We start from the raw sequence: 18,229 nt of genomic DNA, 5'->3' as shown, positions 1-18,229 counted from the left end.
AAATAACTTTGAAAAAAGAAAAACAAAGTTAGAGGATTTATACCTGACTTCAAAACTTACTAGAAATCTATAGTAATCAAAATAGTATGCTTGTGAATCAGGATAGACAGTAGAAAGACAGAATATACCAAAGACCAGATGTAAACCCCCATGTATATTTGATCTTCAACAAAGGTACAAAAGCATTTGAGTGCAGAAAAAACAGTCTTTTCAACAAATGGTGCACGAACAATTAGATATCCATATTTTTAAAAGTAAATCTCAATCCTTATTTTGCACTATAGACAAAAATAAAATCAAAATGGATCACAGACCTGAAATTATAAAACTTTTAGAAGAAAACTCAGGAGAAAATCTTTACAACCTTGGACTAGACAAAACTTTCTTATGTAAAATATGAAAAGGACAATCCACAAAAGGAAAAGAAAATATTCATCAAAATTAAGAACTACTATTCTTTGAAGACAGTGTTAAGAGTATGATTAGGTAAGTCACAGAACGGGAAAAAGCAACTGCAAATCACATATCTGATTAATGACTTGTATCCAGAATACAGAAACAACTTATATAAACTCAATAAGGCACACCCAATCTATTTTTTTACTGAAGTATAGTTGATTTAAAAGTTGTGTTAATTTCTGCTACACAGCAAAGTGACTCAGTTAGACATATACATACTCTTTTTTATATTCTTTTCCATTATGGTTTATTCCAGGACATTGAATACAGTTCCCTGTGCTATACAGCAGGACCTGTTGTCCATTGACAAACCCAATTTAAAAATGGACAAAAGATTTGATTTGACATTTCACTAAAGAAGACAGATGAATGTCTGATAAGCATACGAAAAGATGCTCAACATTACTAGTCATCGGAAAAATGCAAATTAAGACCACTTTGGATATTGCTACACATCTCCTACAAGGGCTTAAATTAAAAAGACTGACCATACCAAGTGTTGGTAAGGCAGTAAAACTGGAACTGTCATATCCTGCTGGTGGTAAAATGACACAAGCACTTAGGACAACAGTTATGGCAGTTTCTTAAAATGTTAAACATAAACCTACCATATGACCCAGTCATTCTACTCTTAGGTATCTGCCCAAGAGAAATAAAAGTATATGTCTATACAAAGACTTGAACGCAAATGTTCACAGAAGCTTTATTTGTCATAGCCAAAAAACTGGAAACAACCCAAATGTTCAACAAAAGGTGAACTGATAAATAATCATGGAATATCTACAGTGGCATACTACTAGATAATACAAATAAATTAACTGTTGATACATGCCACAACATGGATGAATCTCAAAATGTGCTGAATGACAGAAGCCAGACTAGAAATAAGTGTATGTTATATGACTTCATTTATATAAAGTTCTTGAAAATCCAAACTAACCCATTAAAAACAAAAAAGCAGTTTAGTGGTTGTCTGGTGATGCGGTGGTGGGGATTGAGCAGGAAGATTACAAAGGGATGCAAGGAAATTTTTAGAGGAAATAGACGTCCATTTTCTTGATTGTGGTGATGGTTTCATAGTTATTTATATATTCCAAAACATATCAAATTATACTTTAAATATGTTAGTTTGTTGTATGTCAAATATATTATATCAAATTGGTTTTTTTAAGACGTATGAATTAGATCAGAATGTAACACTATAACTCACTTCCCACTGCTATAATGCCCATAACTCAAAGAATCACAGATTTTGAAGAACTGCAATTCATTAGTAGGAAAGTTAAATTTCAGAACTGGTTCACAGTTTGCTGTGTTTAAATCATGCTTTAAGTTTCTGAGTCCTTGAACTACAAACCTTAGGATATGTTTAAACTACAAAGCATATGCACCATAAAGATAACCAAGTTCAAGAGGAACTAAGATAAAACAAATCAGGAATGATGAGAGGCCAGTGTTCCTGGGCTTTTGGAAAAGAACATGTGAATTCTAAAAATATCCTAAAATGTCTCTTATATGGCCAAGCTCTGATCAATACTTGGGTTTCCCTGGCTCTATGAAAGTGGATTCTCTTTTCAGAATTTCCGATATCAAAGGGGAGAGGCACTTGAAGTGTAAATCCTAGAATAAAGCTATGCCCCAGATGAATATGATTCATGGTTCTTATGATCGTGTGGTCTCTTATTTTTTTTTATTTATTTTTTTTTTTTGCGGTACGCGGGCCTCTCACTGTTGCGGCCTCTCCTGTTGCGGAGCACAGGCTCCGGACGCGCAGGCTCAGCGACTATGGCTCACGGGCCCAGCCGCTCCGCGGCATGTGGGATCTTCCTGGACCGGGGCGCGAACCCGTGTCCCCTGCATTGGCAGGCGGACTCTCAACCACTGCGCCACCAGGGAAGCCCATGTGTGGTCTCTTAAATTTCAGTATTCTCACTGGCTTGGTCAAACATCAATAATAGGCCAACAAAGGCATTATTGGGGAAAAAACACTATTTTTATATTTTGTATTACTGCTAAAAATACATAAATTTTAGATCACAAATAGACTTTGTGTAACCTTTTTTAAATATAGAAATATTCACACCACTCACCCACATACAGCTTCCTCATGTTGTCTACAGTTAATAAAACTTGGACACCTCTACGAAGATGTTCAATAGCATCATGACATCCAAAGCATATCCAGCACATCAAATGTCATTATTTTATAGTTACGGTGCTGTATAAAACACATAGGTAAACTTCAAGGTTCAAATTAACAAATATCACAGTGAATGCTTTTTATAATAAGAGTTTAAAGTTCTTATAAATGAGAAACGAAATTATACAGTAGTTAAGAACACAGACTCAAGACTGAACTGCCTGAGTTCAAATCTCACACTAGCCACTTACTTGCTCCATAACCTTGGCCAAGTTCCTTTATATGTCTACGCCTCTGATCCCTCATCTATAAAATGAGGTTAATAATAGCATCTACCTCATAGGGTAGTTATGAAGATTAAATAAATTAATAGGCCTAAAGAACCTCGAACTGTGCCTGGCTCATGGTAAGCAGCCAAGAAGTTTTACATTATTGTTGTTGTTATAATCATGCTTATGATTGTCACTGTTATTAGAGTTAAGATTACTATATAGGATAATTAACACTTATCACTGATAATTTGAAAAATACAAATATATCTACTAAGAATTAATATAAAAGAAGGATTTGAATAGACATTTCTCCAAAAAACATATACAAATGGCCAATAAGCCCATGAAAAGATGCACGGCATCACTCATCATGACGGAAATGAAAATCAAAACCACAATAAGGGTACTTCCCTCGTGGGAATGCAGGGGATGCGGGTTCCATCCCTGGTCAGGGAACTGAGATCCCACATGCCGTGGGGCAACTAAGCCCGCACGCCACAACTACTGAGCCCATGTGCCACAACTAGAGAGCCTACATGGCACAACTACTGAGCCCTGGTGCTCTGGAGCCTGCACACCACAACTAGAGAGCCCACGTGCCACAACTACAGAGCCAGAGTGCTCTGGAGCCCAAACACCACAACTAGAGAGAAGTCTGCGCACCGCAACAAAGATCCCACGTGCTGCAACTAAGACCCAACGCAGCCAAATAAATAATTAATTTAAAAAAAAACCACAGTGAGATATCACTTCTCACCGACTAGGATGGCTTTAATAAAAAAGAAAGGAAAATAACAAGTGTAGGCAAGGATGTGGAGAAATTGTAACCCTGTGCAATGCTGGTAGGAATGTAAAAAGGTGCAGATGTTGTGGAAAAGTGGCAGTTTCTCAAAAGTGGGTATAGATAGTGGTGAGGGTTACACAACTTTGTGAATATATTTAATGTCACTGAATTGTACAGTGAATTCGTTACTCTCTCTAGCATCCTCACTTTTATTCCTTCAGTTCACCAATAAAGAACTCAATACCCATTCTTACCTACAAGGCTCCAAAAAAGGCAGAGAAGCTAGGATAAGACATACTGCTAAATTCTAAGAGAACTTAGAAAAGCATAAAGATGCTACTTTGATAACTCATGATAGGGACTTCCCTGGTGGCGCAGTGGTTAAGACTCCACGCTCCCAATGCAGTGGGCCCAGGTTCAATCCCTGGTCAGGGAACTAGATCCCACATGCATGCTGCAACTAAGAGTTCACATGACACAACTAAGGAGCCCTCGAGCCGCAACTAAGGAGCCCGCCTGCTGCAACTAAGACCCAGCACAACCAAATAAATATATTTTTTTAATTTATAAAATATAGCTCGTGATATATTTTAACACAACTATATTAAACTGGAAACAGTAACTATGAACTTGGATAACAGAGATGGGATAATTTTTCCCAAAAAAGTACTGGATTGTAACTCAGTTCCAATCTTACTCAGATTCCAATATAACTTCACCAAGAATCTTTAAATCACTAACTTTACATGATTACTTCCCAATAAAATGAAGAAAAGATTTATCATTTTTCATAAATTTATTGAAAAAAATACAGGGTATTTTCAGACTGTAGAAAAAAAGCAACTTTGTAAAAAGGTATCATTTTATAGAATATGCTCACAGGTAAATGGAATAACATTACTGGTTATATAAGTGAAACATTATCATTGCCAGTTATGCTACAGGCAAAGAAAGATTATCGGCTTCACAAGGTAATATGACTATTTCTCAAGGTATGACAATCAAGATGTACATCAAAAACATAACCTAAAGTGCAAGTAACTAAAAATTTCCTCAAACTGATTTAGGGGGTGCTTGAAAAAGAATGACTTAGGACTTTCTGACCTGAATAAAACAACAAGAAACATGGCCATATTAAATCCTCTAGAGAATCTTTCTATTTCAATAGGAATCACCACATATGATATTGTCCTTTCTTAACCATGTTATCAAACAAGATTCAAAAATTAGCAAATAAATCTTCATTTCTCTAAAAATGAAAACTACTATGAAGTCTTTATGAAGCCAGAAAATACTAAAAGTAGAGTCATTTTTTAGATTTGAACCACGTCTTTTTTTAGTTGGTAGCTACAATGCTGGACATCTTTTTCAGGTTCATTGATACAGGCTAATCACCAACCACTGGGCAAAACTGGCCCATTTCAAAATAGGAACGTGCACTAGAAAGACCTTGGGTTTCCTCACTCGGGGGTATTCTTGAAATCTACAAATACATAGAAAATTGTACAGAGTCAAGCCTAAGGAAATCATGGGAACAAGATACTTATATAGTATATCCTGCCCAAATTTAAATCAAACAAAATCTCCTACAAACTTCCACAATATTAACTGGATACAGGATTCTTCATTTCACTCAAACTGCTCTATGTCACTATTAAAAGTTAAGCTACTTTGTTCCTTTCTAAGTGTGCTCCTATTACATGCTAAACAAATGACTAATGGATAAAAGAAAATTTGGGTATGATTTCAACTATATAGCATTTTGGAAAAGGCAAAACTACAGAGGCAGTAAAAACATCAGTGGTTTCCAGGAGTTAGCGGGGTAGTGGGTAAGAAGAGATGAACAGACAGAGCACAGAGGGTTTTTAAAGCAGTGAAAATACTCTGTATGATCCATAATGGTGGATACATGTCATTTTACATTTGTCCAAACCCACAGAATGTACAACACCAAGAGTAAACCCTAATGTAGACTTTGGGTAAAAATGATGTGTTAATGTAGGTTCATCAACTGTAATAAATGTGCCAGTCTGATTGGGGATGTTGATAATGGGGGAGGCTATGTATGTGTGGGAACTGGGGATATATGGGAAATCTGTTATCTTCCTCTCGTTTTGCTGTGAAACTACATCTGCTCTAAAAAAAATTAAGTCCTTAAAAAAAAAAAAAAGAAAACTGCTTAATGGTCTATACAAACTACGCTTTTTCAAAACAATTCCTATTCCTGCCCTTTTTTTTTGAAGAAAATATTTTAAATTACTTTTGTCATTAATGTTAGTTCTTGTTGCCATTCCTCAAATTTGGCTCTGACATTATAAACTTCCCTAGAACATACCTAAATGAATCCCATGCTAAAAACTCAGCATTAACACAGTGCTATATAAGGTATACACCTCAGTCATTCATCCAGCTAAAACTAAATGAACCTATATTCAAATCACTGATGTCAATTCCTTCTAATACTCTGAGAAACAAAGAGTAGAAGGAGGACACGATCAGCTGAGATGAAAGCCGCCAACTATGTTCTTCTTAGAGTATCTAGAACATTATGCATCTGTGTCAGGTCATTTCAGTTGGAGAGTCTAACGTAGTATAAATAAGGCCATGGTCATGGATTTGATCTTTAGCAGACCAACTGCTTTGACTCTATACTCATGCTCCCCTCATTCACCTGGAAATATGCCATTAATCAAAGGGAGTACCATTGAGGAAAAACACTCAGTTTTGAAGGTCAGTCTTATAAACATTAGAACTCTGAGCACATTTAACATGTGCTAAATAACGTTTAAGGCACTACATGAAATCTATGCAAACATACTTCAATATGTTGAAAGTAGCAATACAGAAGTAGGACTTAAAATTATGAGCCATACTTTCATATACTCGTGGCAAGAACTGCTTTCCAAGAAGGTCACACAAATTTGGCACTAAGTCTCAGGCCTTTAAAAACATACTCTTCTAGGAATTCAGCCTAAGGAAACAGTCAGAAGTTCAAAGACTTATGCACAAAGAGAATCAATAGACTGCTAATATAAAATTTTTGAAAAATGTTAATGTTTAAAATAGGATAATGGTTAAATCAGTTACGTTCAATTAGTCATTAACAAATTATATTTTCATATAAGCCTCAGTAATAAAGCTGTGTGATACTGGCACATGAACATAGACAGACCAACAGAACATAATAGAAAATCTTGAAATAAACCAAAATGTATATGGCAATCTAATGAAAGATAAAGGAGTCATCTTAAATCAGTGGGGAAAAATTAATTATTCAATAAATGGTGCTAGGATAACTGGAAAGCCATCTTTCTAAAAGTGAAATTGTATCTATATCTCATACTTTATACCAGGATGAATTCTAAATGGATCAAAGGTTTAAATGTAAAAATAAAAACAAGAAAGTACTAGACAAACCATTATTATTTTATAACCTCAGAATAGGAAAGGCCATTCTAACTAGGACATAAAACCAAAAAGCCATAAGATTGATACATTCAGGACTTCCTTGGCAGTCCAGTGGTTAAGAATCTGCGCTTCCACTGCAGGGACACAGGTTCAATCCCTGGTCAGGGAACTAAGATCTTGCATGCCACGCAGTGTGGCAAAAAAAAAAAAAAAAAAAAGAAGAAGAAGAAGAAGATTGATACATTCAACTGCATAAAAATAATTTCCTCATAGAGGAAAAGAAAAAAAAAGATAAATGAAAATACCGGCAACTCATGGCAGACAAAGGGCTCTTAATATACTAAAAGTTCCTGCAAATCACTAAGAAAAAGATCCAACAACCCAATAAAAATGGGCAAAAGATATGTACAGTCACAATAAAAGGTATATTTAAATGGCTCTGTAAGATATTCAATCACACGTAATATAAGATTTGAAAGAATAAAATTAAACTAAGACTAATTTTTTAGATTGTCACATTAAAAATCCTTGATAATTCCCTATGTACGGGGAGATGGGCATTCTCATACCTTGCTGGAGAAATATAAATAGGTACAACCCCTAAGAAGAGCAATTTGGGAATATCTTTCAAAATTACAAATACATCTATCTTTGACCTAGCAATTCCATGAATTTTTGTTATAGATATACACAAGCAAAATGGCTTATAGCCAAGATTATTCATGCACTATCACTTGCACCAGCAAAATGTGGGGATTGGTTTAATAAATTATGATTCATCCAAGCATCATGCAGCCATAAAAAGAATGAGGAACCACTTTACAAATGGACAGGAAAATATATCCAAGATATATTAATAAGTGTGTGTGGAGGGGAGATGCGAGGGAGGAATAACACAAACTCCAGATCAATTCCTATAATGGGTTAACAATTCTGTAAAAAAGGAGAAAAAAGCATATACACAGTAAAAACTATGATACTATCAATTCAGATACTAAGCAATTAACAACTGGCTCCAGACCCCCAGAACACCCAACCAACTTCCTTTGGGGGTTTGTTCCAGTCACTTCATTAACCTCACAAAAAAATGACCCAGCCTTTTTTTTGGCCATGCGGGATCTTAGTTCCCTGACCAGGGATTGAACCTGTGACCTCGGCAATGAAAGTGCAGAGTCCTAACCACTGGACCACCAGGGAATTCCCAAACCCTGAATTTTTTTAAACTACATTTCTTGGATCCCACTCTTGGCAGAGTTTTTACCTATCTATCTATCTATTTCTATATGCCTGGAATAGGTATGGAAGGATACACAAAAATTTCCAACATTTATTCATTGTGTGGGAGGGAAATGATTGCCTGCCAGATGGCAAGTGAGGGGTGGGGAGGAGGGGTGAGAGAGACCTCATGACATATCCTTTTATACCTTTTGAATTCTGAAAGAAGGAAATGTATTTCCTATTTTTAAAATTACATTTAAAAATAAAAATATATTTGAAAAAATTTTAAAGATTTTCAAAGCCATAAGAAAATATGCTATTAGAAAAAGGCAGGATATAAAATAGATGCAGTATGATACCAAATATGTACAAACAAGTATATCTGTACACAGAAAAAACTGGAATAAAATATTAAAGGAAGAATTATCTCTAAGAGGTGGAATTATAGCTGATTTTAATTTTCTTTGGCTTTTCCTATAATTCAAATTCTTTACATTAAGCATGGATTACATTCATAATTAGGAAAATAGTATTAAATTTTTAATAATATGAATCAGAGAGGTTAGAAATTAAAAGGGAGGTATAAAGCTACTAAGGATTATCCAGGATTCTAAGGATCATAAATGAAACATTCAAATTTCCTCAAAACATCACTCCAATGGCAGAATAAAGAATTTAGGAAAAGATCTAATCTGTCCTCTAATCTACCTCCTAAGGATCACTATGAGATTATTCTCATCCTCCTACTTTCTGGATGTTTTGACCGTTTTTGTTTTCTGTTACCTAGGTAATGGTACTTCCAGCATTTCCCTTAAAGACTGTGAAACTAACAATCTGGTATTTCTCACTGACCTTCAGCTTTGAAAGGCCATCTCCCTAAGGGAAAGCAGTAAGATCTAGAAGCTGTAACAGGAGGCTGAGGAATCTGAGGTTAAGAGTTCTAATCCTGACAAACTGTGGAATTTGTCTCCAATTTTGGGAAGAAGCTAAATTTCCTGAGTCAGTTTACTTAATGAGGAAACTTAAAAGATTATTTTGAAAAATATTTAGGACTATCAACTTTTTACACTTTTTAACTCTTCACACTATTCTTCTGAACTCTGTTTTCTTGCCTCATGTTAAATTTTTCCTCTCTAAATATTCACTCTTCCAAACAGTATCTGCAAGTGTTACCAATGTCTTAGACTTAGGAGCAGGGAGGGGATACTTTTAGAAAGCCTACTGTAAATGACACAACATGAACAGAACTTGAGCCAAGTTGAAGACAATTTATGGGGGAATAAGAATGCAATCAGGATCTAAACTGGACCCTTATGAGCAAAGTGGCCACAGACAACCAATTAATGTAACTACATTGAGTAAGGGAAGGTAAAACTCAAGACTCCTAACACCTGAACCCTGCTGATAGAGATAGGAAGATGATAACTTCTATGTCACAGGGCAGCAAATGAAGTTTTGTCATGCTTGCTTTCAAGGGCTCAATTTTTATTTCTTTTGTTTACCGTATTCCCTCCAACCCCATTGAGCTGGGCCTCAGGACATCTTTTTTTCCCTACTATTTACATATCATGTACTTCTTGATGGCTGCCTTCCACAAGAAAACCAGCTACATTAAACTTGTAAAAGGTTCTCTACCAACAGGTCTTGAGAAGCACTTGATAGCCTTTGGGAAGAAACAAACATCAGAGAGCAATTATCCCTCTGCCAAGGGCGGAGTGCCCTAAGCACACTTCAAACTCCTCCTCCTGGTTAACAAGACCGAACACCTCTCTAGTTACTTAAAAGTTATTCCAATAGGGTGGGACAAGGGAGCAGACAGCTGAATTTTTTCTGGATTAACTCAGTCATTAGTTCAATGCTTTTTTGTGGTTCACCTACTTAAAAGGTGATCAAATCACTTTGTGCTACTCCAGAGAGCAACTGCTAAAAACAATTACATAAACCCTCCACTTCAATTTACCTTATCCTTCTTTCTAATAAAGTGTAAGAAACCACTGCCTTGCTACCATTTCTTCAGTAATCTCAGTAAAGCCTACTTTGTCATATGAATCCCTTTTGTTTTCCTTAGCAAATCAGAAAATTTTATTTCATTCATCATAAATAGGATACAACTGTACATCTTTTTTTTTTTTTTTTTTTTTTTTTTTTTTTTTTTTTGCGGTACGCGGGCCTCTCTTTGTCGTGGCCTCTCCCGTTGCGGAGCACAGGCTCCGGACGCGCAGGCGCAGCGGCCATGCCTCACGGGCCCAGCCGCTCCGCAGCATGTGGGATCTTCCCGGACCGGGGCACGAACCCCTGTGCCCTGCATCGGCAGGCGGATTCTCAACCACTGCGCCAGCAGGGAAGCCCTGTACATCATTTTTTAAAGTGCATACACTGAATCTTATTATCTGAAGAAGATAAAGGCAATCCTTATAAACAAACTATTCTCAGATAAACAGGGGCAATCTAGAACTTCGTATTATTTACATCAGAGAATTTGTACAGATCCTCAATTCCATACCGGCAATTCCTAAACCCAAAAAGCTCTGAACACTCTTTTTTCATAACTTCTCTAGCAGTAAAATCTGACCTGCACTGACACCATGCTATGTATAGTGTTAAACAATACTTAGCATGAATGTCCATTTGTTTAACTGCAGAACTATTAACATGACTGATGTTGCTCCACACACCACTAGGGGGGTTATATCACTATATATACCATATTTTCTAAAATCAGAAGTTTTGAATTTTGAAACACTCTAATCCAAACAGTTTTGGACAAGGGATTGTGGATGTATAGTTTCTATTCTGCAAAAGTATTTTCGTTCTCTGAAAATGAAATAGCAATAAACCAACATGATAGAGGGTAGAAAAATACTAAGATGTTGTAAAGGAAATTGTCCACCATCTAAAACATTAGTAGAATACATTATTTAAATGAGATACATAAATTTTCTCTTGAAGGAAAAAAAGGAGGGCTATTTGAAATCAATATAATTTAAAATAAACAGTATATACCTAGGCCTTCTTGGAAGTTCTCTTTAATTTCAGTGGAGAACTGTCTACTCCTACTGTGTATAAAATGTATTGGAGATTATGGGAAAATGATGTGTCAACACTCAAAGTCATCCTTGAGTATTTCTTTTTTAATGAATGGGCTTAAATATATTTTTTTAATATTTATTTATTTATTTGGCTGTGCTGGGTCTTAGTTGCCGCATGTGGGATCTTTAGCTGTGTAGTGCAGGATCTAGTTCCCTGACCAGGGATTGAACCTGGGCCCCCTGCATTGGGAGCCTGAAGCCTTAGCCACTGGACCGCCAGGGAAGTCCCCATCCTTGAGTACTGAACTCAAGCTTAAGATCCCAAGGATTCCTAAAACATTAATACTCATTTGTAAAAGTTCAATTAATAGTATTTGAGGAAATTAAAACACTTAAGTAACATGAACATGTTTTGGGATATACTGAATACATAGTCACTGATTTTCTTCTGGCAATCAATTAGCTAGAGCACATAAAACTTCTAGTCTTGGTTGAGCAATTTCACTTATCTACATGTTACCACAAAACAGGAGTCATGGGGTGCATATGTAAGATGTGTAAGAATGAGTGATTTGCGGGACTTCCCTGGTGACACAGTGGTTAAGAATCCGTCTGCCAATGCAGAGGACATGGGTTCAAGCCCTGGTCTGGGAAGATCTCACATGCTGCGGAGCAACTAAGCCAGTGTGCCACTACTGAGCCTGCACTCTAGAGCCTGCGAGCCACAACTACTGAAGACCACATGCTACAACTACTGAAGCCCGCACACCTAGAGCCCGTGCTCCGCAACAAGAGAAGCCACCGCAATGAGTAGCCCGCGCACCGCAACGAAGAGTAGCCCCCGCTCGCCGCAACTAGAGAAAGCCCACGTGCAATAACGAAGACTCAATGCAGCCAAAAATAAAATTAATTAATTTAAAAAATAATAAGTATTTTTTTTAAAAAAAGAATGAGTTGCTGAGAATATTCAAAGTGAATTATGCTAAGAACTTTCTGTATAAGGCCAGTGAGTTAGTCATAACTAATTCATACTAGACCAAAATAAAATAACTTCCTGGACTTGTTACTGGTTGCAACATTTTAAGTAAACATAGAAACATGTTCTCTAAAAATGCAATAAAATATACTTTTTTAATTAAATCATCCTTTGTTTTAATTTATGAAGTATAAGCAATATTACTTACTATAACCCGATAAGACTTCTGCCCCTGTCAACTCATAACCAGTTCATGAGAAATTCTTACCAAATTCCCATTGCCATATTTCTAGAATTGTATTATATTTGATGCAGTATGATTAATTCCCTTTTTCTTCTGCTTGCTGAAATAGTACCAGCCTTTAGAAATTTTCCAGGAGGTCCCTATCAATCATTAATAAACAATGAGCTATATATTAGCTTAATGGTAGGCAATAATGTTGATGTTATTTTATTAACTGAATATTTTAGATAAGTCCTGCCCATACTATTAAAATTAAAAACAATATGGTTTCTTGGTGATCACTTCATCATGAGAACTATATTTCCCCTCTAGCTATTTAAAAGCACATCTGTGCATACACCTGCAGATCTGTTGTACTGATGGGTGCAGAGCTCCAATGCGGGCACTGCTGGAGACTGGTATCTTTAATTTCCCCCAATAGTGCCCTTCACTCACCATCCATTCATGGTAAAGTAGTTAATTTTAACGTCCTCATTGTTTACCAGAAAGCAGAGACAGTGAGGCTGGCTTTGCCGTTCCCGTTTCCTTTTGCTGGGCTGCTGAGCTTTTTCAGCCAATTGACTTCACTTTGAGGCTATAAATATCTGAAAAATGTTCTGCATTTGATGCTCTTGGATTCTGCATCCATATTTAGCTGTTTGTGGCATGCCTTTGTTTAAGCTACTCTACCACCCATACAGTCAGTCAGGTTGAGATCTGGATGGTCAAAGGACAGATGGATCAACATTCAGCACACACTGACTTACCGTGGGGGAGGCATCGATCTGCTAGACACTGTGACAATGAAGGGAGTGGCAAGATAGGAATACAGAGATAAACAAGACAGACAGATTCCCTGGTGTCAAAAATATTATAGTCTTGACGGGCATGGGCACAACTTATAATAATATTGGAATAAAACAAATGAAACACTTTGCAACTAAAAGAAAATGAAGAATAGCACAGCATAACTATTTTCTCTTGGCTGTGTCTCAAAAATGTGCATTTGTTTGTGTTCTAAATATAGGTCTACATATTATAAAGCTCTGGACATATTCCAAAAAGTTTGTAATCATGACAATACACAAAACTCTGAATATAGGTATAATCCACCAAAGAGCCAGACCTATTAGTAGCAAACTCAAAACAGTGCCCAGTCTTCAAATTTTGTGAGGCAAACTAATAAAATATTGTTTCCAAAAGTTTCTGTAAGTAAATAAATAAAATAAAAGTTTCTGTTAAGATATTTGGGGAGAGGGGTTACTTCTGTTCTTCTTGTTTGTTTGCATACTGATTTCAAACCTTAAGTATATTGAAGAGGATATAAACCATAGCCAGAAGCCAGGAGCACTTAATACAGCTCCTTACTTTGCATCTTATCTTTAAAACCCACAGGTCTATTCCAGGTTAGGTCTCAAAACTGAATGAGCTAGATTTGAGATCCCCATTCCCACCTTCCTATCTTGTGAAAACATTCCAAACAAATATACATCTGCCCTCAACATTCCTTCTTTCAAAACTCAGTTCATTGACCTTTTGATAAAAGTGCTCCCCAGAATCCTGATAGTCATGATTTAAATGTATTAAAGGCTTGCTTGATGCCTGGCCCCAAGAGTCAGGGTGGAATTGGGAGGCACAGTTGTAGGTTAAATAATAGGGTAGGCCATAGAATCAGAAAACTCAAACTAAAATGTACCATAGATACAATTACTCCAGATTCCACATTTTATGTAGAAACCTAGACCCATGGACTTAAAATTACTTGCCCAAAGTTAAACAACAATTTGTGGCAAGGCCAGAATGAAAACCCAGGTTCTCAACCCCCAGTTGCATGCTCTAGACTAGTTTCTGGATTTCTTTAAAAAACGTTTGAGTACACTTATCAAAGTCTCTTTCAATTGTGTAAAAGAACCTTGATGTTCCAAAACAATCAGGATTTTGAACACACAAAACAAATAAACAAGAAAACCAAAACGAACTGTTTTCCAAATTGATTTTCTACATTCTATTTTTTTTACTTCAAAGAGCTATACAACAGGCAACTTAAAAACTAGCTAAGGACATAGAAAAGCCAAGAGTCATTCAGATAGTTTTGGAATATTTACATCAAACTAAAGACAATAAAGTAGTACCCAAGATGAGCTGCCTTAGAGGAAGGAAAGTAGCAGTACTAAACAGTAAATAAAAACTTCTGGTTAATTGATAGGGAAGACAAAAAAGTTACAATGCAGTAGAAAGTCTGCAAATTGGCTTTGAAATGCACACTATATATGTGTGTGTGAGAGAGAATATATATTTAAGAATATACACACAAACCTAGCCCTAGGAATGGACTACAAAAACAAGCACATAGGTTTATGAGTTATATGCAAAGAAGGTAGTTAATACTAAGTCTAGAAAATCCAGACAGAATAGTTTGACACTGAAATACTGAATTGTCATATATACATATTCTTGCAGTTAACAAGGCCCTATCTCTAACTTCATATAAAAAACAATATGCAAAAGAAGTGTATAAGGACAGAAAGGATAGAATAGGAAAAAGTTGTAACCACAATATACTCTAATTCAAGCTCAATTTCAGATTCCCACCAACCTTTGTTATAAACCATCAGCTAAGTAGGAACAGCAGGTGGGTGGAAAAATCAGGCACTAAAGTTTTTAATCTGCTGAGAATGAACTGGGTGACCTTGCATCATCTCCCACTTCTTTGCTTTAATTCTTTCAGTTAATTAAAATAACATCAAGAAACATTTATAAACATCCAGCAAAATACAATTAAGAATTGGTTATAAAAATTGATGGATTTTTAGAACTACAAGGACCATTAAGAGATTATTTAATCCAATCCACTCATTTTACAGAAGAGGAATGAGACGTCAAAAAAGTGACCTGCTCTGCTCCAAATCACATAGCCATGTAGTGGAAGAACTGAGACCAAAATTCAGATCTCTGGACTCCCAGTTCTATGATCTTTCTCATGGTGATAGACTTAAAGTCTTGAAATCAACTGAACTATCCAGGAAGACAACTTCAAAGTCACAGTCACTCTTGAATACTAAACACAAACCCTGTTCAGGATGAAAAAAATAAATAAATAAACATAATGTACTTGATCACTAACGGGTTTAGATGCACATGACTGCAGGATAACATCTTAACATTGTGTTGATCTCAGGTGCTTCAAATTTGCCATCTTATACTCAGTCACATTACTAATGTCTTTTATAGTCCTGTGAGCTAAGTGATAAACACCTTGACGTTTCAATATTTTGGAAAGCCACAGCTCAGTCCTGAATGCCAGGCTATAAATCCTTGGGCTATGGGTTTTCAAGACCAACATGGTTTTAATGCTGCCACAAGGCTCGCCCTAATAGAATCTCATCATTCAGTTTTAATTAAAGAGGTGGTTACTAGGAATGCAGAAAGGGAAAGTTTTAGTGTGTTCATCACTTTTTAACTTGCTGAGTAGCAACCCAGTCACTTTACAAAGAGCACCAGAAACAATAGTGCAATCCGAAACAATCCACACCCCTTGGACTAAATGCTTGCCTTTGGAGAGTGAGGTTCAGAAAGAGGTTATAGATTTAGACTGTTCCCACCAAATAAATGCTTCTGATTTTTATTTTATTATCTTAACCTCTGCTAAGCTGTTTCATAATATCTTAGTTTCCAGCCTTGCCTCACTCCAGAGAAAGCAGTGAAACGCCATTCATTTGATTTCACGGTGTGTTCTTCTTGAAGATCAGCTGACACTTCCCCTGAAGTCACCACCTGAGAATTAAGTCTACATAGCCCAACTCCACCTTAAATGTACTGCAGGTACCTGAAAAGGTCCAAAGACCATACTGAGTCACATCTCTCTCCTCAAGTCCTAGTCTGGAGAAACTTGTCAAAAATGCACCCCAGACCAAAAGGGATGTGGGAAACGGACACAGGATTGATGGGGACTGAGAACAGGACTGAGACCAGGGAATGAATTTCAGCCTGAGCAAAGACACAAAACATCAGCCTCTAAGACGGCCTTTGGTCCTTACCGTACACCCGGACCCAGCTCTGTTGCTGGCACACGGACTCCAGAAGGATCCGATCCAACATGCCACCGGCCACGGCCCCACTGACCGGGACAACAGCGTCCAGCTCCTCCGGGGGGAGCGGCGAGTCGGACTCCAGTCCCGGGAACATCTCCGGCCAGGAGAGCGCCTCCGCGGCTCCTCCGGACGACAGGGAGAGCTCCATGGTGCCCCTGAGGGACAAGGCGGCGGCGGCGGCGGGGCGGGCGCGCAGCTCCGCGCCCTGCCTGCGGGAAGGGAAGGAGGAGAGCGCAGCAGCGGGGTCAAGGACCCGAGAGGCAGCCGGCGCGGACGCGGCTCACCTCCTTCCCCGCCGCCCACTGCCCGCGGCTCGGGCGCTGCTGCCCACCTGCAGCCGGCGGGCGGGACCCAGCCCGGGAGGCGGATCCAGCGTGGCCCCGGGTGGGGGTGGGTCCGGGCTCAGGTATGGGTCCCTCCCGGGAGGGGACGTGGAAAGACCCGGGAGGGGCGGCTCGCCCGCCCGCCCCCTCGGAGCCGCCTTTCTGTGCCCCAGCCGGCGTCACCCGCGGGCCGATCCGGCCGGGGCTGGGGATGGAGTGGGGCCAGACAGGGCTGGGCTGGGGGCGTCGCCGCCCCCTTTGACCGGCTCCCGCCGCCGCCGCCGCCGCCTCAGGGGCTCCGAGTGTCCACTCCCTCACCCCTGGGTGGGGGGGCGGGGAAGGCGGTGGCCCCGGGTTCTCGCCCGCCAGTCCTCAGCACCCACCCCAGGAATGAGCCGGCCCGCCCCTCTAACTCTCAGGCCAAGGCTCTCGCCGCTGCTCGGGGTCCGGCTCCGACTCCGCGGCGGATCCCACAAGCCCGGCTGCCGCGGCTGTGGCGGCGGCAGGCGGCATCCCAGGGTGATAGGCCGCAGTAATCGAGGGCCGAGAGCCAAGCCGCGTGTGCAGTAGAGTAACGAAGCGGAGGAGGAACTGCCGCCGAAGGCAGGAGAAATCGGACCCCGAGTTATTCATCCAGCCAGTCCCGCCTACTTTGCAAATACCCTCTCCGCCACCGCCCTGCAGTGCGTTTCCCGGTCTACCAGTCTTCCCAGCTGCTTCTTGAAGTGGAGCCGGCGTGGAGAGGCGGGGTGGAAAAAGGGTGCGGGAAATTTAAAAAGAAAGGAAAAGAGCTTCCCTTTCCCCTTTTCCCACCCTTTTCCTTGTATGTATGCATTTATGTCTTTATTTATTTGGACCAACATTTCTTTCTCATTGGACGGAGAGATTGGAGATGCTGCTTTATTTTACAGTCACCCTAGGGGAAAAGCTTCCTTCCTTCCCAGAGAGGAGAGTTGGCCGCGGGGTCTGGGATTGTGGGATTGTGTGGGGACCGCGCTCTGCGACCTGTCCGCACTAAAGCTGGATTTGTCATCGGTTTAGAATAGCATGGTTAAGAAGTGTGGTGTGGATGGATGGACGGGCCTCGCAAACACATGAAATGCTCTCAAAAGCCTAGTATTAACCAAACGTGTTTCTCTTTTTTTGCCTTCGATCTTTGTGCAATATGTTGGCTTTTTTACCGAGGTCGCTAATGATGTCACTTGCGTTTTATTTTTGGTCTATCTGTAGACTGTCTCCCTTGACCTTGGGTTTAATTTTACGCCCACCCAAGGCAATATTCACCAGTTCAGATTTGAGTTGCTGG

At 38.9% G+C, this 18,229-nt stretch overlaps 1 protein-coding gene and 1 non-coding gene across 4 annotated transcripts in view; both read right to left on the bottom strand.

The window, feature by feature from the left end:
• Positions 1 to 17,458, bottom strand: part of RASAL2 (RAS protein activator like 2) — a 380,363-nt gene extending 362,905 nt beyond the window's left edge. Inside the window, exon 1 of one of the 3 annotated variants that reach the window (XM_067728748.1) lies at positions 16,547 to 17,458. In XM_067728748.1, coding sequence (XP_067584849.1) covers positions 16,547 to 16,748 — 202 coding nt within the window. In that variant the 5' untranslated portion in view covers positions 16,749 to 17,458. The remainder of the gene's footprint in view (positions 1 to 16,546) is intronic. The other 2 variants (XM_067728749.1, XM_067728751.1) reach the window with 2 other exon arrangements.
• TRNAE-UUC (transfer RNA glutamic acid (anticodon UUC)) lies at positions 8,188 to 8,260 on the bottom strand. Its single transcript has one exon. It is a non-coding gene; the product is annotated as a tRNA-Glu (tRNA).
• Positions 17,459 to 18,229: the final 771 nt, after the last annotated feature.

Source organism: Pseudorca crassidens, chromosome 2 (assembly GCF_039906515.1).
Source record: "Pseudorca crassidens isolate mPseCra1 chromosome 2, mPseCra1.hap1, whole genome shotgun sequence".
Classification (NCBI taxonomy): Eukaryota; Metazoa; Chordata; class Mammalia; order Artiodactyla; family Delphinidae; genus Pseudorca; species Pseudorca crassidens.
The sequence above is the reverse complement of the archived record's forward strand: the minus strand, read 5'-3'. Positions and strand labels throughout refer to the sequence as shown.